Source organism: Hydractinia symbiolongicarpus, chromosome 9, assembly GCF_029227915.1.
Source record: "Hydractinia symbiolongicarpus strain clone_291-10 chromosome 9, HSymV2.1, whole genome shotgun sequence".
NCBI lineage: Eukaryota > Metazoa > Cnidaria > Hydrozoa > Anthoathecata > Hydractiniidae > Hydractinia > Hydractinia symbiolongicarpus.
Window position 1 is genome coordinate 7,009,384 of NC_079883.1, and position 27,620 is coordinate 7,037,003.

The 27,620-nt window shown below is 34.1% G+C and overlaps 2 protein-coding genes across 2 annotated transcripts; both read right to left on the reverse strand.

The window, feature by feature from the left end:
* Positions 1–10,187: 10,187 nt before the first annotated feature.
* On the reverse strand, positions 10,188–15,557 carry LOC130657091 (uncharacterized). Its single transcript, XM_057460062.1, has 8 exons — positions 14,213–15,557; positions 13,020–13,065; positions 12,458–12,712; positions 11,886–11,972; positions 11,752–11,801; positions 11,468–11,681; positions 10,767–11,360; positions 10,188–10,505 (listed from the first exon to the last, which is right to left on the reverse strand). The coding sequence occupies exons 1-8, from the start codon at positions 14,522–14,524 to the stop codon at positions 10,483–10,485; spliced, it is 1,581 nt and encodes a 526-aa protein (XP_057316045.1). The 5' UTR covers positions 14,525–15,557; the 3' UTR covers positions 10,188–10,482.
* A 306-nt stretch (positions 15,558–15,863) lies between these two features.
* Positions 15,864–26,293, reverse strand: LOC130657092 (coiled-coil domain-containing protein 85C-A-like). The gene is made up of 7 exons (XM_057460063.1): positions 25,483–26,293; positions 18,790–18,872; positions 18,625–18,705; positions 18,508–18,553; positions 17,666–17,724; positions 17,168–17,332; positions 15,864–17,093 (listed from the first exon to the last, which is right to left on the reverse strand). The coding sequence occupies exons 1-7, from the start codon at positions 26,198–26,200 to the stop codon at positions 16,836–16,838; spliced, it is 1,410 nt and encodes a 469-aa protein (XP_057316046.1). The 5' UTR covers positions 26,201–26,293; the 3' UTR covers positions 15,864–16,835.
* Positions 26,294–27,620: the final 1,327 nt, after the last annotated feature.

Here is a 27,620-nt window from a genome sequence, read left to right on the forward strand (position 1 = left end):
AAAAACGATACAGAGAAGTGAAGCAGTACAAGCTAGAATTACCGTCGGGTGTGCAAGCGTTTTTCTTAATGCAAGCTGCAAAATTATATACTGATTTAGAGAAACTGACAAGAGCTACTGCCAAGTTAGAGTACATGGATACGAAAGACAAACTACAGAAAGTATTTGGTGACTTGTTTAAAGACAGCTCTGAGGTGATTCCTGTGACGCAAGAAGAAGCTTACTATACTTATGGCAAGGACAAGTATGGTAATGGAAAACAAGGCATGAGAAATTTTTCCTGTGGAAGAAGTTCCTGGAAGTCAGAGAAAAGGAGCACAGCAAATACATCTGGTAACCCAATTGAGTCTGAAGGCAATGTTTTACGATGTCATCATTGTGAGTCAGCAAAACATTTCGTTGGAAATTGTCCTCATCGTGAGAATGTTTTACGGTGTCATCATTGTGAGTTGACAAAACATTTTGTTGGAAATTGTCCTCATCGTGAGAAAGTGGTGGAAGAAAGTAATATGACTGTTCATATTACACTGGTGACTGGAAAAGGTAGTGGAAGTATGGTGTTACAAATGCTGGGAAGGGGTATGCTTGACAGTGCGTGCACAAAGAGTGTGGCTGGATAAGTGTTAATTGATGAGTTTGTTAACATGTTGAGTAAAAAAGATCGACAAAAGGTTCATCAAAGTACTGTTTCAAGTGAGTCGCTGTTTCGTTTTGGTGATGGTGCGGAGAGTCATAGCTTCAAGTGTTTGAAGACTCCAGTAAATTTTGGTGGTAAAAAGTGGAACATTATGAAAATTGATGTTGTGAGTAATGAGATTCCATTGCTTATAAGTAAACCTGGGATGAAGTCCTTGTGTATGAAAAATGATTTTGAAAACAATTGTGCAATGATTGATTGTGAAAAGCTTGATCTTCAGTGCAGCTCATCAGGACATTACTTTTTGTCATTGACAATTAGCTCATGAAAACTGTAAAGTTGTTTTTCATACAAAAAACCTGTTGACCTTACCTAAAGAAGAAAAAAAGAAGAAGGCAATAAAACTTCATCGTCAATTATGTCATGCGTCAAAAGAAAAATTGGTTGGCTTGTTGAGAGACAAGAGAGGAGTTGAACGTCCTCCACCATACCTTAGTTTAAAGGGGCGATTGTGGAAGTCCCATGAAATGCCACATAGTGATGGTGTCACTTTAAAAAACACCCAGTCTGGTCTGTGAACGGTTGGCGCTACGAAGGTCATCCAGCTGTAAAACAATGCCAAAACTCTTTACTAATGGCCGTAAGAATAGTTGATCAGACAAACTGCGTAAACGGGGCTGGAACTCTAAGGAGTGAAGGTGTCGCGCACGGTAGGACAGATGTCAGGTGTGAGCATCGTCAGACCGTTACCCAGCTATCACATCACAAGGTAGATAACACTAGGTTGAGGATGGCTAGTGTAAAGGTTGGTACTCTGAGAGGTAGAGCAGGTGAAGCAGTTGAAATGTTAGAACGTAGATCTGTTGATATGTGTTGTGTTCAGGAAGTCAGGTGGAGAGGAGCTTCAGTGAGATTTGTGGAAGGTAGAAGGGCAAGGTATAAGCTTTTTTGGATTGGTAATAGTGATGGATATGGAGGAGTTGGCATATTCGTTGCAGAGAAGTGAGTAGAAAAAGTAATAGATGTTATGCGTGTTAATAGTCGTATTATAGTGATAAAGTTTTTGATAGGTAATAGGATTTTCACTTTTCTGTCAGTTTATGCTCCACAGTGTGGACTCAGTGAGGAAGATAAAGATAAGTTTTATGGTGAGTTAATAGCAGTCACATCAAAGTTTGGAGACACTGAACTTGTCATGGTGGGCGGCGACTTTAATGGTCATGTTGGGAAGTCATCTGAAGGTTATAGAGGTGTGCATGGAGGCTATGGATTTGGGAGCAGAAATAAGGAAGGGGAGAGATTGCTTGAGTTTGGAATGGCAACGGACATGGTGGTTGTAAGACACAGATAGATTACTTCCTGGTTAGAAAGTCAGACAAGAAAGTGGTGAAGGACGTGAAAGTTATATCGGGGGAAGAGTGTGTTTCCCAACATAGGTTGCTGGTTTGTGATAATATCTTGAAGAGTGTTAAAGAAGCCAAGGGAAAGTACAGGCCCCGTCGAAAAGTCTGGAAGCTGAAGGAAGAGATTGTAGCAAGACAATTATTTAGTGCAAAAGTTCAGCAGTTAGCCCACAATGGTCAATGTGATAGTGACAATGTTGAAAGTACTTGGACTACTTTGAAGAATTGTCTTCTAGAAGCTTCTGATGATACCTGTGGGTGGACGAAAGGACCAGTTAGACATAGACAGACCTGGTGGTGGAATAACGAGGTTGATCAGTGTATAAAGGAAAAGAGGAAACTTTGGAAAGAGTGGAAGTCAGGTGGTAGTAAAAATATTTACTTAGAAGCTAAGCGTCGTGCTCGTACAGCAGTGTAAAATCAGAAGCAGAGAGAAACAGATTTGCAGATGTGTTAAGAAGGGAAGACCAGCGCAATGAGGTATTCAAGATAGCAAAGCAAATGAAGAAGACTAATCAAGATGTTGTAGGTGAGAAGTGTATGCGTAATGATGAAGGTGTTTTGGCTAGCACAGAGGAGGAGAAAAAGGTAGCTTGGAAGAATTATTATCACAGGTTACTTAACACTGAGTTTGATTGGGATGAGGATAATTTGTCTGATGATGATGATGTTGTAGAAGGGCCAGCTATGCAGATCAAGACAGAATGGGTAGTGGAGGCTATTAGGAAATTGAAGATTGGCAAGGCTGCAGGAGTATCAGGTATTGTTGCAGAGATGGTAAAAGCATCTGGATATATTGGAATTGAGCTTATTACAAGTCTTGCTAATCAGATTATAAAGGATGGTGCTATTCCGAGTGAGTGGCAGTCGAGTGAAGAAGGGAATTGTTTCAAGGGCAAGGGTGATGCATTAGAAAGGGGTAACTATAAAGGTTTGAAGTTGGTTGATCAAGTAATGAAAGTTATTGAAAGAGTGATTGATAAGTTACTTAGAGAAAGAATTGATGTAGATAAGATGCAATTTGGTTTTGTTCAAGGGCGTGGCACTACAGATGCAATATTTTTACTCAGACAGCTTCAGCAAAAGTATTTAGGAAGGAGAAATAATCTCTATTTTGCCTTTGTAGATTTAGAGAAAGACTTGGCAGGAGGTTATAAGGACAATTTGATACAGAGGAAGTTGAGTTTAGATCTAACACAGTCTAGATCAGATTGGAAGAGGGTCATTAATATACCCCGTCCAACCCATGCTAGCATGGAAAACGGACATTAAGCCGAGAATGATGATGAATGATGAGTGACAAAGAATATTTTCGTTTGATTAATGATTGTCGTTCTTCTTGTAAGTTCTGTGAGGTTTACAAAAAACCTTACTCTAGGCCTGTTGTTGGACTGCCAGTGTCTGATAAATTTAACGATTTTGTCTGTATGGATTTGAATAAGCTGGAAAAAGGAAAGTTGTGGTTCCTTCATCTCATTGATGCGGTTACTCGATACACAGCTGCATGTTTGATTAATACAAAGAAGAAAGAAGTTGTGGTATGCAAGATTTTTCAATTATGGATAGCTTATTTTGGAGCACCTAGAAAGTTCCATAACGATTGTGTAGGGGAATTTTGTAATGCAGTTATGGAGGAGATGAGTGAGAATTTAGGCGTTGAGATTAGCACAACACCAGGTGAATCACCTTTCAGTAACGACATTGATTTTCTCCAAACCAGCTTCTTTTCGGTACCAACATGAATTTACCTTCAATAATATCTGACTCATCTCCTGCTTTAAAATTAACTACTTCCAGTGAAATTGTGAGACGAAATCTTAATGCTCTTTATTCAGCTTGTGAAAATTTTTTTAAGGCGGAATCAAGTAACATCAATCGCCGTGCTCTAAGACACAATGTGCGCACCTTTTCAGAGGAGCATTACACAAATGGCAACAAAGTTTTCTATAGGCACAAGAATGCAAAGAATTGGAAAGGTCCTGGAACAGTTCTTGGTAAAGAAGGCAATTTTGTGTTAATACGTCATGGTAGTTCCTTTTACAGATGCCATCCTTGCCAACTAAAGAAAGCGATTCCTCCCTAAAATGTACAGTCACACACATCCTCCAATGAAGTAAAGACGCAAAGAAGAATGAATTGCGGTAATGTTGTTGCTGAAGTAGAGGATGAAGATGAAAGTGATAGTGATGCAGAAATATTAGAGAAAGATTAGAAGGAATCTCTTGATGAAGGTGATGCTGAGAAGCTAGATGGCACTGTTACAAAAGAAAGTGATAACACTACTAGATTTGCGAGGAAGAGCAACGTGTCTCAAAGTAAATACTCCAATCACAGTAAACCTAAGCCAGAAACTAACATTCGTTATATGCTGAGAGATGGTCGTGGTGGTCAGGCAAGAGTTTTATCAAGGCAACCAAAAAGAACAGGTGGTTCTAGAGATTGGGTTAATATTTTGAGGGCTGGAAAGGATGAATCAAGTAATATAAATTGGAATCAGGTGTCTTGGTGGAAAAAATTGGCTTCAGAGGAAACCATGTTGCTTCTTTCAGAAACGGATGAGTGTAAACAAGCTGTGATTGATGCAAAGGAGAAGGAGTTCTCTAATCTGTGTGATCATAATGTGTTTCAATGGGTTGATGATGTTGGTCAAGCAACGGTGTCATGCAAGTAGGTAATTACAGAGAAGGAGAGAAATGGAGTTACGTTGTTGAAAGCTAGGTTAGTAGCGCAAGACTTTGAGGAGGTTGTAGAATGTAGAACTGATTAACCAACTTGTGGTTGCCAAGCTTTAAGAATGGTGTTTGTGTCTGCGACATCAATGTCTTGGAAGTTAGAATCATTAGATATTACATCAGCCTTTTTACAAGGAAATTTGTTAGAGAGAGATGTTTTTGTTCGACCGTCTGCTGAGTACAGAGAAAAAGCTAAAGTTTGAAAACTTATGCGCTGTATCTATGGTCTCAATGATGCGCCACGGGAGTGGCAGGGAATTCCAGGAGACGCGTGCGATCGCACGCGCACGCGGCCACACACGTGCAACAGCTATTCAGGCGTGCGATTCATCGCACGCGCTAATTACACTCTTTACTCGCGTAAAATAAAAGAAATTAACAAAGGAATTATAAAAGTTGATTTTCTACAGCGTAGTTAATATCGCCGCCTAAGGCTATGCTTGAAGCATTTAACTATTAAAAACTGTATTCCGAAACTCAGTCGTTTTTTATCGATAGCTTCAACTGTATCATTAAAAACAGTTTATAACCACTTGTGGTTAAATTAAATTTTTTTAAAAACATTAATTAAACGCCGTGTTTTTTCCCCGTGTTTAAATTAAATGTGTTTTTTTCTGCCTGTGTGAAATTAAATGTTGAACATTTTATTTTAAAATTCTTAACTGTATAAAAGAACATAACATAACAATCTAAAGAACAACTTTAAAGTATTCCAAACAAGCCGTCTCCCAAAATCTAACAAACAAAACTTGAAACCTGAATAAATAAAAAATGACTCCAATTTTACCATTTTTATAGATAATAAATAACCTACCGAGAAAATATAACCCTGGGAACAAGGTTGGGGATAAATAGCACTACAAACAAAATGGCAGACCATTGCAGTAAGTGCAACGTGTGGCACGTGTCAGCATCTCTTCGTCCACTGTTTAAATTTAATTCTTTGTTATTTACCTATTATAAATTACTTCCTACAACGAACCAAGGTGTTTTGTTAATATATTTAGCACTTTTACACCACTAAATGAACACTCACGGGTGAAATAAACAATAATAATAATAAGAGTGAAATAAACCAGGAAAAAAATCGTAAAAAACGCACTCGCAAATTTTCTAAAATAGATTTACGCGTGCGATGTGTAGCACGCGTGTTTTTTTCTTCGTGGAATTCCCTGAGTGGTATAATAGAGTTGAAGAAGTTTTGAAAGATTTCGGTGGAAAGAAAAGTTGTTTTCATAGTGCAATGTTTCTGTGGTATGATGATGACAAATGTTTGTGTTGCATTGTGGTAACCCATGTCGATGATTTTATATATTGTGGCACCAGCAATTGGAGGTCTTCTGTTATCGATGGTATTTTGACAATATTCAAAGTTAGTAAACAGGAGTGCTATGCTTTCAAATGTATTGGACTTAACATTGTTCAAACATCTTCAGAGATTTTTGTAGACCAAATCAATTACGTTTAGAATCTCAGACCAATAGAAGTGTCTCAACAGCGAGCTTCACAGAAAGATGATGATGATCTTACTATTGAAGAAAAGAAATCCTTAAGATCTCTTTGTGGCCAGCTTATATGGGTTACTTCTCAGACCAGACCAGATTGTGCCTTTGATTTGTGTTATGTGAGTAACTATGGAAAGAATCCGAAAGTCCGTAATCTCATTGAGGCAAATAAGGTGTTTAAGAAATTGAATGCTACAAAACTACGATTGCCATTTCCTAATCTTGGTCATCCAGAGAATCTCGCAGTAATGGTATATGGTGATGCGACTCATGCAAGTCTACCTAGTGGTGCTTCACAAGGTGCTTACATAGTTTTCTTGTGTGGTAATGGATATGTTTCACCTGTCACATGGAACTCAGAAAAGTTTGATCGTGTTACAAAGAGCCTACTATCTTCTGAGATGATGGCGTTAAGTGAGTCAGCAGATTCTGGATATTTTGTTGCATCAATGGTAAAGGAGATATTTCATCTTGATGTTGCTCCATCTGTTGCATGTAAAACTGATAACCAATCGCTACGAGAGCATCTTGAAAGCACAAAGATCATCCAAGATCTGAGATTACGTGTTGATATTGCAAGATTACGTGAAATGATTCAACTCGGAGAAATTAATTTACAATGGGTACCTGGTGCTGAACAGATAACTGATTGCATGACAAAGTATGGTGTATCATCGGCTAGACTTGTTCATGTATTAAAGACGTTAGCCTTTTGAAAGCAAGCAAGCCTAAGTGTTAAATGTTGAGTTCAAAATGACTTATGAAAAAAAAAATGTTTTTGAACTTTGGAATACAAAGTTGAGTTACAGAACGATACATACAATGTATACAATTAATCATGTGAATAATATGAATGGTATCATGAACTACATATAATGAGATGCCATTAACTTTTGAGTTGCAGAAGACAGCGGCAATGCTATATTGTGTTATAAAATGACTTCTGAATTTTGTTTGGAACTTTGGAAATACAAAGTTGAGTTGTAGAAGACAGCACCAATGTTAATGTTTATTATTGTGATTCTCTTTGTTCTTATAGTACTTTAGACAATAGAACATCGTGGAGGTGTATTCTATACCAAAGGGGAAGCAAAGATATAAACACCAACAGGTAATATCCTATATATCTCTTTAACATATTTGGCCTTAAAAACTTTTTTGAATTAAAACGTGACAGACGTAATTGAAAAAGACGGCACAAGTTTAGTGGTTTTAGTTCCTGGCCTAATTAAATAAATGTAATTGTGAAAATTCGCACTATACAGTCGCAAAAGTCTGACTGAAACTAGTGGTACTCCTACCAACCTTTTCGTTGTTGAGAAATAGGGGTAAACACGAAAGGAAACTCAGTCATTTTTTTTCACTCAGATACTTTTTCATTCAAGTTCGGAGTGGCCACGCCTTAGTTCCTACTATAGGCATATCAGCCAGTGGCGTTATGGAACAAGGTTGAGAAAGTTTGGAACTTTCTAAGGGCGCTGAACTTGATGAGTAAAGAATCTGATCTATTGAAACAAACTTCTGCGCGACAGCATTTCGATGGCTTGTTTTTTCGGGCAAAACCTTTCCATGTTACGTTACATGATCACGTTACATTGTCGCATACTTATTAAAAGGCTTGTTTGTAATCACTCATCATCACGCGCCTAATGTACTCAGGCAAGTGATAAATCACGCACCAAAATTTTTAAAAAAATTTTTTAGGTGCGCGATGTACCACACGCCTGTATTTTTTATATGATGCAATTTTTCCCTTTCCTTATTCACCTCCCTAATCATCACACATGGTTTGTTATTTTACTAAATCTGTTAAGAATGATCAACAAACAAATTGAGGAAACAATTATATAGAGGTAAGTCTTTCTTTATAAATCAACCTAATCAACATAATGATTTTATCATGAAGCAATTGCACTACCCAAGCAGAAATCAATATAAGAACAAGGCCTGTAAGTCTTATGAAGCCCTTGTTTCATAGGTCATCCATTTACCCATACAAAATCCTTTCTCTGCATACAATACTTTAAATCCTCCCTGGTAGTGGGGACACCCAATCATAAAATGAAAATACTCGTTTATAGTTACTCACAATCAGCACTGTGTATTTAGATGGATATCTTCTGACATGTGTCAGAAGATATCCATCTACATTCGATAATAGTTTAAAGCCTTAACAAATAGAAAGAAATTGGCTGGAAAAATACCTTTCTCCAGCAAGCTCATGCATCTTTTACCTGCCACGCAATTGTTAGAGCCAAAAGGGCTTAGCACAGAGAATATAAACATTGAAAAAGGCCTATTGTCTTTGAATTATACCAACTGACTCAAAATTCTCTTTTTACAGTGGCTCGGTAAAGCGACACTAACCAATCATATTTTTGCGGGCTGCCTTAATGATTTTGTTTATTTTGTGAAGTCATCTTTTTAAGCAGTTTTCCTAAAAAGGTGATGCACATACACAAGAGGTTTTTTTAGATATTGTGTTTAAGACAGACTAAACATCACAAGAAACATTTCTACACTTTAGTTTAAAGGCACTGTAGTTTAAATAGACAACAAGTATAGCTAAAGTAAACGGTACCAATCATATAACATGCATTGGCTTCAAAGCAACTAAATGGTGGAGACAAATCATTTAGCTAACAAAAGTAACCAACATTTAATGAAATTCCAAATATCTCTGAAACTAAACTTTATCTTTGCTCATAAAATACTACTTGTTATAATATACTAAAAGTCATAATTTGTATTAATTTGGATGCTTATCCCCAAAAATTCACAGCCAGGCAACTGTGCCAGCTTCACCATATTTGTTGTTCTCCTAATTGCGGATTCGAACAGATTCGGATTTTCAGGACTTCGCCCCCCTCACTACGACGCAAGTACATGGTTTACGTACCGAATATCCTCAACCCTGCGTTGAAATGATGGAATGGCTATCATGGCCCCGATACAATTTATGTGACAGAAAATCGTGCTGTTGGTTGTGGTAGATAATCCTAATGCCCACGGCCATTGACTAGGCAGTAATTTCGTCGCATGTGGATGCAATTTTGTGATTTTCCTCCTGACTTATTATATTGGAGTTTTTAATGAATGAAAAAAAAGAAGAAGAAAAGTGTTTACATACATTTTTATTTGTTGGTCATCAGGTGGCGTCGTAGATTGTGGCACCGTAGGTTTGTGACGCCGTAGATTAGTGGTTATAGCTCTCGTACTCTGTGCGGGAGACCGGGGTTCGATTCAACATGGTTCGACGGCGATTCCATGGGCGAGTGAATGTCACCATAGCCCCGGGTTAACCCAAGCCATGTGGGGGAAATTGGGGAGATGGCACATTATGTGGGCCGTTGGATGTTGCCGGGAGTTGTCTAGTAGAGCGCGGGCCCTAATTGGGTCTGCGTAGCTCAAAAAGAGCATTAAATAGTCTAGGACTCTCCATCTAAGCCATGCCCCCTCCTCGAAATAATAGACAGGGTATATCCCTCGATATTTGTCTATCTATCTATCAGGTGCGGTGTTAGGAATAAAAAATAGGCCAGAGAATTTTTTGGTGGACATCAGCGGGCCGTAAATGTTGTTTGTTTTAAACATAGAGATATGTTTAAAATAGCCGTTCGCTTTGGAAAAAAATTTAATTTTAACTTCCACACAAGTAATTTGTGCTGAGTTCCATCGTAGTCACAATACTATGCCACCATAGAAAGGATTGCGCTACAGGAAATTATTTGGGTACCCTTTAAATGTTACTATGGTGATATTCCAAAGCAGTTTAGAACCTTGCTCACACGCCTGGTAGATATTTAAAAATGGAAAACATGAAAGAACTGCTGATCTTGCATTTTAACGACTAGCTTGTGGACAGAAAAATACTCGCGCTGCGATAAAGTTGCAAACAATACGCAAAAAGTTTTATTCCATCGCGTGTCATTCGAAAACAATTGTATACAGATTTATTTTTCCTTTTCGCGTACTGTGTATAATCACGTGATTTAACAATAATATATAAATAAAATAAATTAATCAGTCTTTTTACTAAAATACATCTTCTTTATCATGATGGTAACACACAAAGTTTGGAAGTTCTTCAAATTTAACGGGAGGAAAAACATGTCTCGTCTGACGTGAATCAATTGAGCTTTCTCTCAATTCAAAGCTTGCAACATTCTGCTTGTCGCTATGATCGTTATTTAATAAACTTCCACTCAAGTACGTGTCAGTAGGAAAGCTATAATAAAAAAACAACATATTAGAAGTATAGCATTTTAGATTTATTTTCTAAAATTTAAAATAGAATTTTCGAACTTTTGTTTATTTAGATACTGCTTCGAACCATTAAAATTAAATTCCCGCGAAATTTATTTTTTCTTCATTCAAATTAGCGTTCTAGTTCTAAATTTACAAGTCCATTAAATAATCCCCATCAGCAGTTTAGAAAAATTATGGAAAAATCCATTCCAACTAAAAAATGAATATTGATTTCCCTTACAATTGAGACAGTAAAGACTTTTTAACGAAGCAGAATGAGGAGCTGGCGAGGCTGAACTGCTTGAATAACCACTACTGCAATATCCAGAACTGACTTGTGACGTGGTACTCCCTGGATAAGATAGGCCAATGGGTCTTTTCTTTTCTTTTATCAAATGGAATGTTTTTTGTCTAAATGGTGGCTGCACTGCTTCAATAGAACATTGTTCCAAACTCGAGTACATATCTACAGGAAAGTTTATACTATTGCTAATACCATCTAAGTATGGTAGGCTACTACCAGTTCCACTATCGTTGTCGCAAAAGTGATCAAGTATTGGGGTAATTGAGGCTGTAGAACTAATTGAGTAATTTCTTTTGCCTGCTTGTTTCATTGGAGTAGTAAACTTATTATTTGGTGAGAGAACAGACGTTTGATTTCTTCTTCGTTTAGATTTTGATCGTTGACATAATACGAAAAATGCGCCAATAGCAAAGACAACGGCGATCATAGCAAGTGGGATAGATACAGAGATAGCAATGTTGCTAGTTTTTGATGTCATAGGTTGATCAGTCCGTTGAACGGAGAGACAGGAATGTCTTGACTTGAACGGATCTGAAACAACAAGACATGGAAGCAAACCTCATATTTCTCGTGAAAGCATCGCTTTTATCAATGCAGAAAATAGATATACTGCATATAAAAAGATGCTTTATACTGACCTAAACATGATGATAAAGAGAATTTGGACATGGTTGAAGAAATTCCCTGCTGTTTTAATGAAATCGTAGTTGATAGCACATTTAGTGTTAAATGATTATGTCTAGAAGCAGTAGGGACGATGCGTTTAGAATTCACACTTTGAATAGATTGTGTTAATGAATTCTCGCATCGTCCACCGTAATATCCGCTTAGACAGTCGCATTTTCCTTCATCCTACAAAGAAATATTATCGGTATTTTTTATCCAGTTAAATAGTTTGTTACTTATGTATAACGTTACGAACCGTGCATGTTCCGTTGTGGTAACAGGGACGAGTGAAGCATGTTGTTAAATCTAAAAACAATATCAGTAACCATTTTAATATATTACAAGCAGAAGACTTGTAACATTTCAAATAAAACCAGTTTTGATACTTACCCACGTTACAGTCGGAACCTGCCCAACCTTTGTCACAATAACATATTTTGTGTTCACATCTTCCATGTACACAACGTAAACAAGTTTCTAAAATAAAAATAGTAAAAAAAATATTGCAAGAGGTTTACCTTATTCCGGGAAATTAACGAGGCACAAAGTTAACGAACACGAAATTAACATGAATGCCTATAAGAACTTATAAAAAAGAATTTAATTAACACGACGTAGCTGAACTGAAAAATATTTTTATCTTTATTTTGAGAATTGGTTTATTTCTTTTTTAAAACGTTTACAATATCAGCTGCTCTACAGCCTGCCAATCACATTAGGTATGACTAAACCTATATTAAATAACGTGTATGAGCTATGGATTGCGATTGCTAGAAAAATATGTTTTAAAATTATAGGTTTTAAAATAACTAGTAACTTATTTTAACGCCCCGGATATTAACGTTACACCTTAATAAGGGGACATTATTAATGTGAATTTGCAAATTTCATCTTAATCTTGTCTCTCCTTAATTTCCTGGAATAGAATATTATCAAAAATTAGGTTGTAGAAGGTGAGTCACCTTTTAAACAGGAGTATTCAGGTTTTTCCCATCCAGGTAAACAAATCCTTCTTCCCATTTCATCACAGCGAAAATGCCCAGCGCTATTATTTCTTGGTTTGCAGTGCCTTTCACAGACCTTTCCATAATAATGTTTCTCGCATGACAATTTAAATTCGACTGAGAAATATAGACTTTGTGTTTGGTACACCATTTTTTTCCACGTAGCATTCGAGAAAGCGATTCTTTGCTCATCGTTCACTGTAAAAATTCTATCTAATACGAAAAAATTAAAATAACTGATACAGTAAGATTAAACAGTGAGATAAAATTCAAAAATACGTTATTGTTCGCGTGTAATAATTTTGTGCAAGATCAATATGAACGAATTTCGCGAGTATTAAGTGTCACGTAAGTGTAAATTCTTTCAAAAATAACAAGAAAATTATAGCTGCGTTTCTTTTCTGTAAGCTATAGAGTTATACTTTCGCGCGTACAAATTTTCTCACAAAACGTTTTGCGCGCGCATACGCGCGAAAATTAGTACGGATAAGGTAACATTTTGAAAAAAAGAAATGCTTACCTGATGAATTTCTTTTAAAACCAGCCAGTGTCAAGCTCATGACACCCTAGAACAAACGAGATCGCGTAGGCGTCAAACAGTCGAAACTGGTTTGTTCTGTCAAACAACAAGACACTCATGAAAGACTTGTTACAAATGACACACATGGTGGACATTTTTTGCGCTTTTGTATAAAGTTTTATAAAATATTCCAAACTTTGCCGAAAGAAGAACATTAAAAGAACATAGAAGTATTATCTGTGAAAAGGACAGATCTTTAGTTTGGATGCTAAGTTTTCGAAATAGATAAATTTCGTAAACAGTTTCTATATACATTATTCGGTGTTCTGATAAAATTTTGTTGTCATTCAAAACAGGGATTGTTTGATCTTGAACTTCAATAAAACCTGGTAGGGTTGTCCGTATGCAACAATATTGAACAAAGAATTGTGGCTTATTAAAACATTAAATGAAAATTATCTTAAAAACTATCTATTTGTCTAAAGTGCGCAGAACCGAACTCATAAAATATTTACTGAGTTTGGATCGGCACACCACCTAGTTTTAATATTAGTGATTTTTACCTATTAGTGATTTTTTCTTCTTGACACAGCAAATTGATGTACTGAACACATCGTGTGTTGCAACACTTCTTTCAATTACTTTAAAAATATCCCGTCATTTTTAAATCAAGATGTCGTTTTGAGTTTTGAGTCCACCACCCTTCTACTCTTAAAAATCAAAAAAATCCCACCCTCCTAATCAGACCCTGTCTAAAGTAACATTGTAATATTTTGATGGTCAGAACCATTCTGTTTTCATTGACCAATTTTTCTATCGCTATAATTAAAAATGTATGCCGAACACAAAATATTTCATTAAAGGGAGTTTCACAAGGATTTTTTATAAGATATGGGATATGCTGTCTGCTGGTAAAATAAAAATAAAACATTAAATAACCAGCATGCATTTGACCGTTGAATATTGCTATACATACATGGCAACCACAAACATTTTTTACTTATACCAGAAGTGTATCTTTTCTTAAATAAATAAAGATCACTAACACTATCAGATATCCAGTTACATTTGAATTACCTCCATGGAAATCAAATGATTGAACACAAAAACAAAACAAACAATCCAACTGTTATGTCAACAAACACTTCACATGATGTTGCGAACTACAAATTTCAATTTCAACAAACTTTTACCTTGTACATGCTAGAAAATTCGACTTCAATATCTTCGCTGGATGTGATTTCTCTCGTCCTTCCTTTGATTAAACAAACATGTGACTGATAAGCTCGCAAACAAATGTCCAAAGTAATACTACATCTCTCTTTACAATGATCCTCTACTCCCACACAGCATGTATGAGCGGTTGAATTCATCAAAATATGACGAAACTTTATCAAACCTCTCGATGTCGATTGTGGTGTGTGCATCAACAAAAGAAACACATTTACTATCACAAGTCTAACGTTAAACGCCACCATAGAAGCTTGAATTTCATATATTCGCATTAATACATTTGTAGTAAACAGCTACAAAAATTATAATCTTTATTCGTCATTGAAAACTAGAAAGCGTTGGTTAAACTTCTGTTATTTCATTCTTGAACGATTACGAAGTCAATTCATTAAAGATTCAACAACTTTGTTCTTCAGTACATGTTTGTACATATGATGGCGCGCTGTGACTCATTACTTGATATAAAATGACGTCACACTGAAAGAGAATACATGTCATGAATACAAAATGTATGTTAAACAATTTGACTTGCTAATCCGCGTTTAAAGAGACGGAAAACGCAATCACAAGAAAAGTTCACCTTCGTTAGACATAACATGAAATGGAGGCTACTTTCCTGGCGTTGTCTCTTCTTCCTACAGCGTCGCAGAACTTTCATTTCATGACAGTAATTTTCCAGAAAACAAACAAACAAACTTACCTTCAAATGTCTCACTTGCTATTTACACCACGCAAAAAACGTTTTGTTAACAAAATATAGTTAACTGCAAATCTTAGAAGGGGGATGAGTAACGTGGTAAATAACATAGATTTATTTACATGTCTTAACCACAGACTCAATTCAAAAATAAAAAGCTGTCGTCTCAAACTTCAAAAAATGACAAAACGAATTTCATATTCTCGGGGCTTCCGGCATACAAGGATTTTAATGTCAATACATAGATTCATTTTGAAATAATAAAAATAATACATAGCAAAGTTCAAAATCTTTATGTAAATTTTGTAATAGATTTCTTAGGTTAGTTTGGAATGCTTTAACATTGAAATTATACGCGTTTGTGGAAGAAACTTTTGCGATGTTTGAGAAATCGTAAAACATTTTTCTCGCAAAAAAGAAGATCAATCGTGAACCGAAAGAGTATTCTGCAAAATTTTCTAGTTTCGCTGTACCGCAAAGTTTACCCCGCAAAATGTTTTAGTTAGAAATGGTATATGAGAATTTCGCTGCAATAAGACAAAATCATAAAAACTAGTTGGAAAACAGGAAAAAGTAATGTACTACTGTTTAAAAACCAAAGTATACCTTTACAAGCAACTGCAGTTTCTCCAGGAAAAAGGAAAAATATCTTTTATTCCATCTACCACAAAAGTTTTTTTCTGCAAAACTTCTAATTTTATAAAACTGAAAAAGTTTTCTCTCTCAAAATGTAAATAAAAATTGCGGTACAGCTGCACCGCTCCTCCAAACTTTCCTTAAAACAAACACCTTTTGCAGGATACGTCTAGATTCAAATATATCATCTAATTGTTATAATGTTTGTATGGAAGGAAATCAGGAGGTGAAGCTGCAGATAAATCCAACTATCGAGAGTGGTAAAAAAGTAAAGAAAATACATTTTATTAAAAAATTAATTAATATTGAATTGACTAAAATTATAAAATGTACAACAAGGTGTTTTGTGTGATTATTATACGACACTGTGTCACCTCTCTAGCCAGTCACAGCGATACATCGCGCAACCAGCCACACACGCGCACCTAGTGTCAATTTAAATAAGGTATAAATAGTGATTGTTATATAAAATATAGGCTGATGATTTTAAATACAAAATTTAGTATAAATTATTCTCACTATATTTTTATTTTTGAAAATGCAGCAAATCATAATGGTGCTGAAAATATTTGTGTGTCGAAAAAAAAGCCTGTCGTAAAGTTTCACCTCCTCGCAATATTTGTCAAAAATAGTTTATTTTAAATTAATTTAATTTACACAAAAAGAGTCGTCCTCGCAGCGATTTAATTTCGCTAGAAAATATTGCGACAATCGCGAAATTTTTCCCACGAAAATTACTCACAGTAAAGTAGTATTTTTTTGACAATCGCAAATCAATGCAGTAGTTTTAAGAAACATGCAGCTCTGCTGATTTGTAAAATTGAACAGGTAAACTCATAACAGGAGTTTTAAATAGGATTCAGGTTCATTGCATATAAAATTTTCCTTAAAGTCTGAATGCAAAAAAGTGTGTTTCATGAGAACAAAAGGTGTTTTATGATGGATCATTTCATCATGCACGTATACCAGGGTGGTCACTCAATTTAGCATTCAAATAACACGTGGCGAACACTTGAAAATTTGTCAAGTGTGCCACGTGATCACCACATGGTAATGAATCTGAGAAATCCTTTAGTCACAAGAAAATTTCCGAATTTAATCATGCGAAGATTTAAATGAACTAAAAACTAAAAACGCCGTAGGATAAATCTACAAATTAAACCTATAAACAACCACTGTAAGTACGCTATTTTTCATACTTTTGCGGAGTAGAATTTAGAGTTGCGAATTCCATGATTTGGTGGCTTCTGTCACGACAAGCCATCTTCAGTTCTTCTTTTTACAGAATCCTCATAACCTGGTAATGGTGGTCTATGCACTGCATCTGAACTAGGTGTTATATTCTCCACGGCAGCGACTTGTTCACTTTTCGATCTGTTCCCACCGTTGTTGTAGAGATGTATACCAACTGTAGATGGAGGTGGCGATAAAGGTGAATTCAAATCAAACGAGTTGTTTGCACTGGCAAACGATGTGTTGCTGTCAGATCTTAACTTTTCTGTCACGACCTTAGAAAAAAAAAAGTTATAATTTCATGGACAATTTCAAACAGACACTCATGAAGTGACATTCAAGTACTTACATTACACATGTTTTTAAGTAAAGATATTTCATCCTCTGACAAAGTGGCTTCACCAACTCGACTTTTGTTTAACTTCCCTCTTATTTCTTCCAGCTGTTCTTCAGATACACCTTCAGTGATTCGACTGATGTCATTGTTACGTGGAGATATATCTGAAAACTGGTTCTGAAGAAATGACCGATATAATATGGTTAATGGCGACAAAATAAATAAAATATTGACATTTGCTTGTTAAAAAAGATCTTTTGGGTTACAAATAGAGGGTTTTATGTTAAACCAATTTTTTTGTCGTATGCTTACACATGAAAGAATTATGGACAGGGACATGAAGCCAAAAGTAAAATCCTTTTCTAATACTAAAATTTAGTTAACATCACTCATAAAAAATATTTACGTTTTTAACGCTTTTTTAATTTATTCACAACGCCGAAAAATAGGCTCCTATTCTGGGCACACACAAAGGAAAAACGGCTACTACTATTATAGAGAATAACATACTTTTGTTTTTGGGATAACCATTCCCATATTTCGAAGGATCCCAGGAGTAAGACCATCATCTAAAACAAATTTAAAAATATATCGTGCTCTTGATAACTCGATAACGCCATCTTAGACTCTGGTTCTTATTTTTCTCTCGTTTCGGCCCTTGTTTTCTTAAAAATTTTCTGTCCCAAACAAATACCTCGATTTTCTCTTTTTCTCTCAAACCATCCGCACAAAAGTATTTTTTCAATTGTGTAATTTTGATGTTATATTAATTATTAGTCTGTACTTTTGACCTCGGGCTTTGTAATTTACAGTGCAACATCAAAACTGGTCAGTATCCGTTTAATATGAACTCTACAATCTCAATCCACAGACGAACCCACTCCACTACATACGGCAGATAATTTATTTGGATGGAAGATATATGCAAGTAAAGATAATGGATACACAGATGTGCGATGAACAGCTATGCCTGCGTTTGAAATATAACCTTTCTGTTAACTCCGAATCTGTTTTTTAAAATACAGTGAACTGTCTGTGTCTCCTCTATTTCAAACATAAATTGCTCCCTTTTTGTTATTTTTATTTATTTTTATCTAATTCTTTCTCTTTACCTCCATTTTTTCCCATCTCGACCAATTTATTCAATCCCTCACATAGTCTAACGTTCGATCTGTTGCAGTTTTTAGCCATTTATTAAAAGGCGTACATATAATCTGGTCATCGTTATGTCGCACACCACAAAGAAACAATTCAGCTGTCATTTTGAACATACATTTCAAAATTGCAGAGAACTGAGAACATCTCCAATACAATAAATAACAAAACATGAAGAAACAGCATGGTCTACATACCTCCAAAGATGGGAGGAAAATCCAACCGATCAACTTCCGAGGTTGTCTAAATGTATGACACATAATAAAATAGAAACACATAACATTTGCCACTCACTTAAAAATATGAATACTCACAGATGAGGAATCATAATCATCTTCTGAAGGAAATGAAAACGACACCCTCTTTTTTTCTTTTCGACTTTTGCCACCATACATCTAAGGAGAAACAGTAAAAAAATTGATGACGACAATTTTTCAACGAAGAAATGACAGAAATGATAATAATAAGAAGTAACACACCAATAATTTATGTAGAGATTCTTTTTCATTTTCTAATTGCACAATCTGATTTTGAAGTCTTGTTATATGTTCTGATGCATGATCTAAAATGATATCAGCACATACTCTCACTACAAATATAGAATAACAAAAAAATCATCAGTATTTACATGCCACAAAGTACGCCTATTAAAACTTTGCTTTAGACCACTTTGCTACATACAGTATAAGGCTAACAAATAGGGTATTACGAAAACATGTGTATTGTTCTATTTTCGAATTTCAGTATTTACCAAGTTTGTTACTGATATAATATAACATTTGACTCACGACAAAAATTTAAGAATTTTTTGTAAAATAATATACTGAAAAAGAGGCCTATGCGTCTAGTATAAATAAATACGTTAAAAGTCAAAAACATAAACGGCTCATTTTTTTCTTTCATAATATTATCTCGAAAGTTTTATTTTTGCATTCACACAGCCTTCGAAATATTTTTTAAGGCTAGTCAGACAAAATGTCCACCACACTTCTAGTTTCATTGGACATTTTAACCCGGATTGACAATTATTTCACGAATAAAATATATTTTCTGCTCAAAAATCCTACCCCGGTTATTCCACCCTAAGCTGAAATTTTACCCAGAGGTTGAAAATTTTTTCATGATAGTGAATTTGCGGTTGATGCAGGATGACATTTTTTTCATCTTTAAAATTTCAGCCTAAGCTAAAATTCTTTATGTAAACAACCCCCTTCCTGATAAAATATATAACAAATAAAGTTGGTGTGTGAGGTGCAGTACAGAAAAGTAATACTTTCACATCTAAAAATTTAGGAGTAAAAGTATTGATGTTTGCTTGATGTAGCTGGCAGCGAAAACGACGAAGTTTTTTGATGAAGTGGTAATATTATATAACAAAAAAAACAAAATTAAAAAAAAGAAAAAGGAGTAATGATTAGTGGAGCTATGGTTCTTCATATCTTGTAGGAGACGTACGTAATACATGAAGGAAACAAATGAAAGAAAGCCAAGCAGATAAGGAAATGCGGAGTAGCAATACAAAGACCATTGCCTCGTAACCTGATAAGCTCTCCAAAGTTAAATCAAAATTGATAAGTTTGAGGCTATGTTGAGAACAATATCAGCATAGCTTTTAATTAGAAAAATGTTTTTTAAAAATATGCTTAAAACATTAAAACATAAACAAACGTGTTTTTTTTTTGTCATTTTTGTGACTGCCAGAGAGAATTATTCAAGCTTTTATTTAAAAAGAACTAAAACTAAAAAGCTATTAGCTTAGAATAAAATTCAAAATCCAGAAAATACTAGCCTTGGAATGCTGTTTTAAAAAAAGACACGTTTAGCATTTTCAAGAATTTTTCCAGAGATTTGAATTAGCGAAATATCCCAGTAATCAAAGTTCCACTTCACGAAAATCATAACATAATGAAGTAACCCCTTCACAAAAAAATTGTTCTCTTTGGCCCCTTGCAGGCCAATAATAACTACACAAAATATCTTTGAAAAATTTATAATTGAAGAATTCAACGGCTTTTTCTCTAAAAAGGGATAAATTAGTTTTTCAAGGCCAAAGCCTCCTTTAAAGCCGCACTTACATGTAATTAAATTTTTATATAAGGACCTATGGAAAATTTTACATTCTCTTGTTTAATTTACTTCTTGATCTTTGTTTTTTGATTCGTCTAATAAGGCGGCAATCAACAAATATCATGTTTTATCAATTGTTCTTCAAATTTGTGCTCAGAATTTTGGACCAAGTACTTTGAAGGCTTAGACTTTTTATCCCTGCCATTGTGTTCTTTTTATTCTATAGTAGCATTCCGCTTAGTTTCTACAATGCAAGTCACCCTTCATGAACATTCTCTTTCATAAATAACATCGCTAGAGTGTGTTACTTTATCTTTGATTCATAACAGAGATCTTATCTTGCATGTTTTCCATGAATATACTATGTCTACTCTGTTATCTGTGAAGAAGTTTAGATTGGATACAATCTTCCTAATGACAGTTTTGAATTTAGGGTAATAAGGGTTTTTCAGGAAGACTTTCGGTCTGAACTCCATAAATAGCCAAGTTGGAGTAATTGGTTCTTTTTTCCCTGCACTTTGAAGGTATTAATTTGGGCTTGAAAAAATTGTTTTCGGATAACCAGTGTTTTTTTAGAATCCTTATCATATCATAGCTTATGTTCGATTGAATTGGATTTTTTTGACAGTTAATTTGTTAATAGTTGTTCAAGACTGTCACATTCAAGGCTGTAAACATTTTTTTACTGTATAGATATCTTATAAAATTAAAGTAAGAAAAAGAAAGAAATATTAGGGGTGAATGAATCATGAATTTAAATAGCCAATTTTGCCTATAGGCATAATAATTATAAATATTACTAGATGTTCAGATTTATTCATTATTTTATGTTTTTAGAATATCAGTATACAAAAATATGTTGAAAGTAGTGTGTAAAAATGATTAACACTAGTTAGCACACACTTTATTTCTCTTACAAAAAAAGTATTTCACACTCAATCTTTAGAAAGCATGTGGTATTATTAGATAGGAAAAAGCAATGCTTAAGTGAACAAATTAGATGTTAACGAGTCTAGGCATTAATTAAATAAACAGGATAAGTAAAAGCACTTATTAAAATAGCTAAAAGATTGTTACGTTGCTTGCATAATAAGTCATACTGCTTTTACATGATATAATAATGAAAGAATAATAGTATATAATCCTTCCTAACAAGCACAGCTGGTTTCTAAAAAGATGTATTTATATTTCATTATTTATATGAAGGAGCAAAATTTTTTCTCATGCACGTTTTATATTCTTCAACAATGGAATAAACCTCAATGAAAGGTTTTGCAAACATGATATTATACATTGAAAAACTGAATGTCTTGAGTTTGAAATTCTCCATATTCAAATGAGAAGTCAAAAAAGGTTTTGCTAGGTACAAATACTACTACAACAGTGTAGAAATAGAAAAAAAAGTGACATAGACAACCTGGATTTTTCCACAAGTTGTCGACTATTATTATAATACCAATATATGTCTGCGTCTCAAGCAAAATAGTACCTCAAATAGCGAGACACACACAATACGGCATAAGAAGGATGGGTCAACAACTAGTTTTTTATAATACAAATGAACAAAGTGCCTTATATAGAGAACTAAATTCTCTTAACACATCTAAAAGACCAAAAACGGTTTAAAATAGTTCAAAACAAAATAATTAAATGAAAACTAAAAATTAGTAATATGAAAGGTCTGTGTTTTACCAAGTTTTGCAAGAAATGCTTGATGGAAAGGATTTTGATATCAAACAATTTTTTTTTCACAAAGCGTGCAGAAATTGAACAATGATACAATATGCAAATTAACAAATTATAAATCAGCAGACTGAAATTTTGCAAAAGCAATTTTTTTTAATTATTGTTTCCATGCTTTTTCCGTTATGATTACTATATATAATAGTGAAATCCTAATCTCTTAGGTAAAATGTAATACTGCAAGACTATTGCTAAAATAGTCTACCATGTGAGAAAAATAATTTTAAACAAGAAAGCAGAATACGCTATCATAACACCATTCCTTGTTTTATGACTAATACATGCTTTTCTTTATTATTGACAAAAAAATATGCCAATTAAAATGTAATATTGCAAGCCTATGGTAAACAGACCACTGTATGGAGGAAATACATGCAAAGAAACAAGGCAAGATATGCTTGCCATAACACCCTCCTCCGTTATAAATTTTAAATAATTCGAATACAGCAAAATACCTTAAATATTATTATTATTATTATTATTATTATTATTATTATTATTATTATTATTATTATTATTATTATTATTATTATTATTATTATTATTATTATTATTATTAAAATAGGTTGGGTTTAAAATGGTTATTGTAACTGAACTTTCCTTAAAAGATTTAGCACATGTGGTACCTACATTTTCTTATAAGAATGCACAAGAAACATTAAAACAACACTAAAATTAATTAAAAAAAAAATAATTCCCTCTTTTTTTATTATTTAAGTGAGACCAGAATAATTTGGTGTATAAAATTTAAGTAAAACTTCCTGCATAACTTTCAAAACAACACAAGTATATTTTGTATAACTTTAGAAATAGCAGAAGAATAGTTCTTGCTGCTTAACTTTTAAAAACAAGTTTTTGAGAATGCAAGTACCTTATTACACGAAATTAACGTTGTGTGGTTATTAACACAGTTAAAAATAACAGGTCATTAATTAACGCGGTTGCTTGAGAAGACCTAGTTTAAGTGTGTGGAAATTAACGCGGTTAGAGACAAGTTTTGACAATTTTCATGTGACTAAACATTTTTTATTCAACGACAATTCAATGTAAAAGTTAGTAGAAATGTCTACTCCATAGCATCGAATGGGTTCAAATGAATATAATTTGTACCCATTTTCTGAGTATTTTCACCGGCGGCAGTAATACCAGCACTTTACCAACCATTTTTATAATACTAACTCCTTTCTTTGATTGGAGGAACTCGTATGCCTCGACCATAACTTTGGCATGATACGGTTTCAATGTAGACAACTTTAAATCTACTTTGATTGAAGTTATGGCAGATACACATTTTGAATTTTTCACTGCACTTAGAGGTTTTCATGTTTACTGCAACACAGGTAATTGGGAGCCGTATGTTGGGCAAAAATGTCTTTTAAGCGTGAACACAATAACAAGTACGATAAGTTTGCGGTGGCTGGACAAGCGCTCTTGAGAGGTCGATTAGGAGAAATAATTGTTAGACATATTCATAGAGAACTTTCCCATTATACTTGCTATGCTATGGCAAGGGGAACGAAATTCAAAGCTTTTGTTAATGATGCAAAACAGAGGCCATCCCCATTACTTCAGGGTGGGCTTGAAATACAAATCAAAATGAAAGTAAGCTGGCTGAACAAATAAAAACTTTCGATTTACACAGCAAAAGTTGCAGAAGTTCAATATCCAATGTATTTGGATTATGTCGACAGCTCCAAAGCTATTTTGGAAGAACTTGTTGGCCATGAAATCGAAGATTCAGATAACGATGAGGAAGTGGAAAGTGACAATGAAGAAGAAAGTAATTGCGAAGAAGCTGCTGAAAACTGTAGTGACGATAAATGTATGATTACTCATTAGTTATGATTAGTATTTCTTTTCGATGAAAATTTATTAAAATCTAGTATCCGTCTTGTTCATTTCAGGCCTCTGCGCTTAAAATTTAATCGATGCGCGAAAATAAATTTTAATTGAGGACAAAAAATGTATATATATATATATATATATATATATATATATATATATATATATATATATATATATATATATATATATATATATATATATATATATATATATATATATATATATATATATATATATATATATATATATATATATATATATATATATATATATATATATATATATATATATATATATATATGATAAATATGAAAAAAATGACGAATATATATATATATATATGATGTATATGATAATGTATGTATACACTAGGCAGTTTTGAATTTTTTCTTCGTTTTTTTTTTAGATCACAAATTAAGGGTGGTTTAATTAACACAGACCAGAAATTAAGGCGGTTTTTATTAACGCCGTTTGAAGTCAACCGCGTTAATAACCACACAGCGTTAATTTCGTGTAACAAGGTATTTTTATTTTTACACCTTGGCTTGAAAAATATGCTTGTCATATCACTCTTTTTGTTGCAGACACAGCAATTAAAGAATTCAAAATCACATACCTAGATACGATAAAAACAATTTTGGGCATGCAAACTACATGCGCAGTAAAAGATAACTAGGCCAGGTCAGGCCAGGTTCATTTCCTGAAATAGCTCAGGAAAATTAACACATCCACCTTGCCTGTTACAGACAAACACATGGACACGTATCGTTATAAGAGATACCAAACTTTCCTCCATAGATTATAATTGTTTTTGGCTTTACCAAGTTTCTTTAACGATAACGATGTGTATGTTTTTTAGTGATAAAAAATATTTATGGCAATGTATGATGAAGCACCCATATCTATACATCTGGTTGGCAAAAAATACAATTTTATCATAAGATTTAAAAAGCCCGCATTTTTAATTGGTCTTACATGGAAATAAACGCATCGAAGTGCTGAGACATATATCATTAGAACTGGAACAACTCACCTGATTCGCATTTTACTTAACGCTGCATGATAACTTGCCCCATTGACTTTTTTAAATTTTGCCAATTTGTCTTATGCAATTGTTCATAGTCAAAATCATAAAGTTATATAGAGCAGAATTGCCATTGGCACAAGAGCTTTTTGTTTAACCAAGTGAAGTATATATACATTAGATAGTTTTATAATGAAAAAAAGAAAATTTTGAAGCATTACAGTAAAGTGAATTCTCACTCATAAACGGAATAGAATGTAAAACGGTGATTTCTCAAATGAGTGGTTGATAAACTTTAAATTCAGACTGAAAGTTGAAATCATTTCCACTTTTTATGTAAACAACAATGGAAAAAATATTAAAACAAAAGAATAATTTGTAGATAGCCAATCAAATTTAAGTATTTTCTTGTTTCATTACATTCTGCTTTGTAGTTGATTGGAAATTCAGCTACGCATTATTATTAAATATAGTAAGTTGGGTATAAACTTACCACCGTTTTCTGTTGTTTGCACTTCTACTCCATTTTCTTCGTGTGTATTATTTTTTTGCAGCGAGGAACATTTTTTACAAAGACTATATTTTAGCATAGTTTCAGCACTTTCATTGTGCAAATTTCCTGTTCTTTGACTATCTAAATATACACACAGGTCTCTCAATTCCCTGTTTTCCTTAATTAATTCACTTTGTCTTGTTTCTAATGCTCTCAGTTTTTCTTGGTATGACATAACCTCATTTCTCATCACAGCAACAGTATGTTTTCCAAACCTTTGCCATTCTTTAGCTAACTTTCTACATTTTTGTCTATCATCATCAAGAAAGCAACACAAATCACGCAACTCGTTTGATTCTTGTTCAATATGCTGGTTAGCTTCTTTGAGGTTTCTTATTTCTTCCAAATGGCTTTCCATGCGTTTATTAAACTCTCTAATTAAATTGTTGTGATCTATCATTAGAGCCAACTTTTCACTTTCAAGGCATCTCACTCTGTCATTTAAGAAGTTAGTATCATGAATGCTCGCAGTTGAGCTAGCTGGTGACAAGCTTTCCTGCTGTCTCAATTCCTCCGTGTTTACATCTTGTACATTTTTACCTTCCATGTCATCGTTTAGATTTTGAACTGGTGAAGGCGAACTTTTTTTGATTGAGTGAACCTCTGCTGAAGCGTTGGCTCCAGATAATAGTAAGGAATCTTGTTCTTCCTTTATCATGACATTCAACAAGTTGCAATGAAAAAGCCAGAGTATTATTCACTTCATAATAACCACCTCCTGCATCATCTTGAAAATAAACAATTTAATGGAACCATGGTTTATTTAGCTCTATGTCTTAAGAAAAAGCTTAAGCTTGTACATTAATTATGTGAGTGTGACCCATGGCGGGTAAACAATTCGAATAAAAAAATTACGGTCGGCGAAGTGAGCTGTTACAGCATGCTTGTGCACAAGTCGTGCATCAGAGCTTTCGGTTTCAAAATCAACCAACGAAAAACAGAGAAGAAACAAAATGAAAATAAACAAGGAATAGATTCCGGTAATGATTGTATAATTTTAAGCATTGCACAGAAAGATATCCGTGATGGTTTTTGCAGCTAGCTGAAGACATGCCGCATAAATTGATTTTTCAATTATATTTCCATTCCCCACATATTCAATCTTGTCTTGGACAAAAATATTGAGACTAAGGCAGTTTTTTCGTGTAAGGACTAAAAGAGGTAGCCACTAGTCTTTACAGAACAACCAGAGAACCAGCAGTTAAAGAACAGTCTATATATACAAACGACCAGAACAAGGTTGCCAATAAAACCGCATATACCGTAAAAAATAGGCGAAAACCCCGCATCCGTCTAATGTCTGAAAAATAAAAAGTCACTAAAAAAAGCTACTTGACACATCTTGTGGTAGGCCGGCCTTTTTCTTTCACAATTAGATGCTATAGCAAATTTCATTTTTAAACAAGATATTTTTCTTGGAAAACAAGTCTTGGTAAAGGCAGTCTTTGCTCCAGGTAGGTTGCCTTATTACTCTTTTAATTGCTGCCAAGACCCTTTGACGGCAATATAAAAACATATATTTCTTAAAAAAAACGAATGAAATATATGGGTACATCGCCGATTTTGCAAGTTATACACGAGGTTCAACTGCAATTTAGTTGTAAAGTACCAAGATTTGTCTGTGCAAAGCGAGGTACGGACTTAAAGACTCAACTTAAAAAGAGCAGTTGAATAATTTTAAAATGAATATTTTTACACTTTTCACTACAATGTGTTGTATAATTTGTGTTTCTGATTACGTACTTCTTAAAAGAAAAGTATTTAAATCTGGTAAAATCTAAGTAAAAACATCAGCATAAAACTTAGACAATTACTGAGACTAAGATCTCCACCCAAAATATTTCTGAAAATCTCTCTCTACATAACTATTCTTTTGAACATACCCCTTTTAATTCTTATAATGGCAGGGTCATTCCATGTCAAGTCATCAGATTTTCAAAACTGATATTACCCACCCCCTCAAAAATGCATGAAATTTGGTATGCAAGTTTCTCTAACTGGTAGAAACGTGTACCAAATTTCAGTTTTTCAAATAAAGAGGTGTCCAAAATATCCAACATCTACAATTTGCTAATATT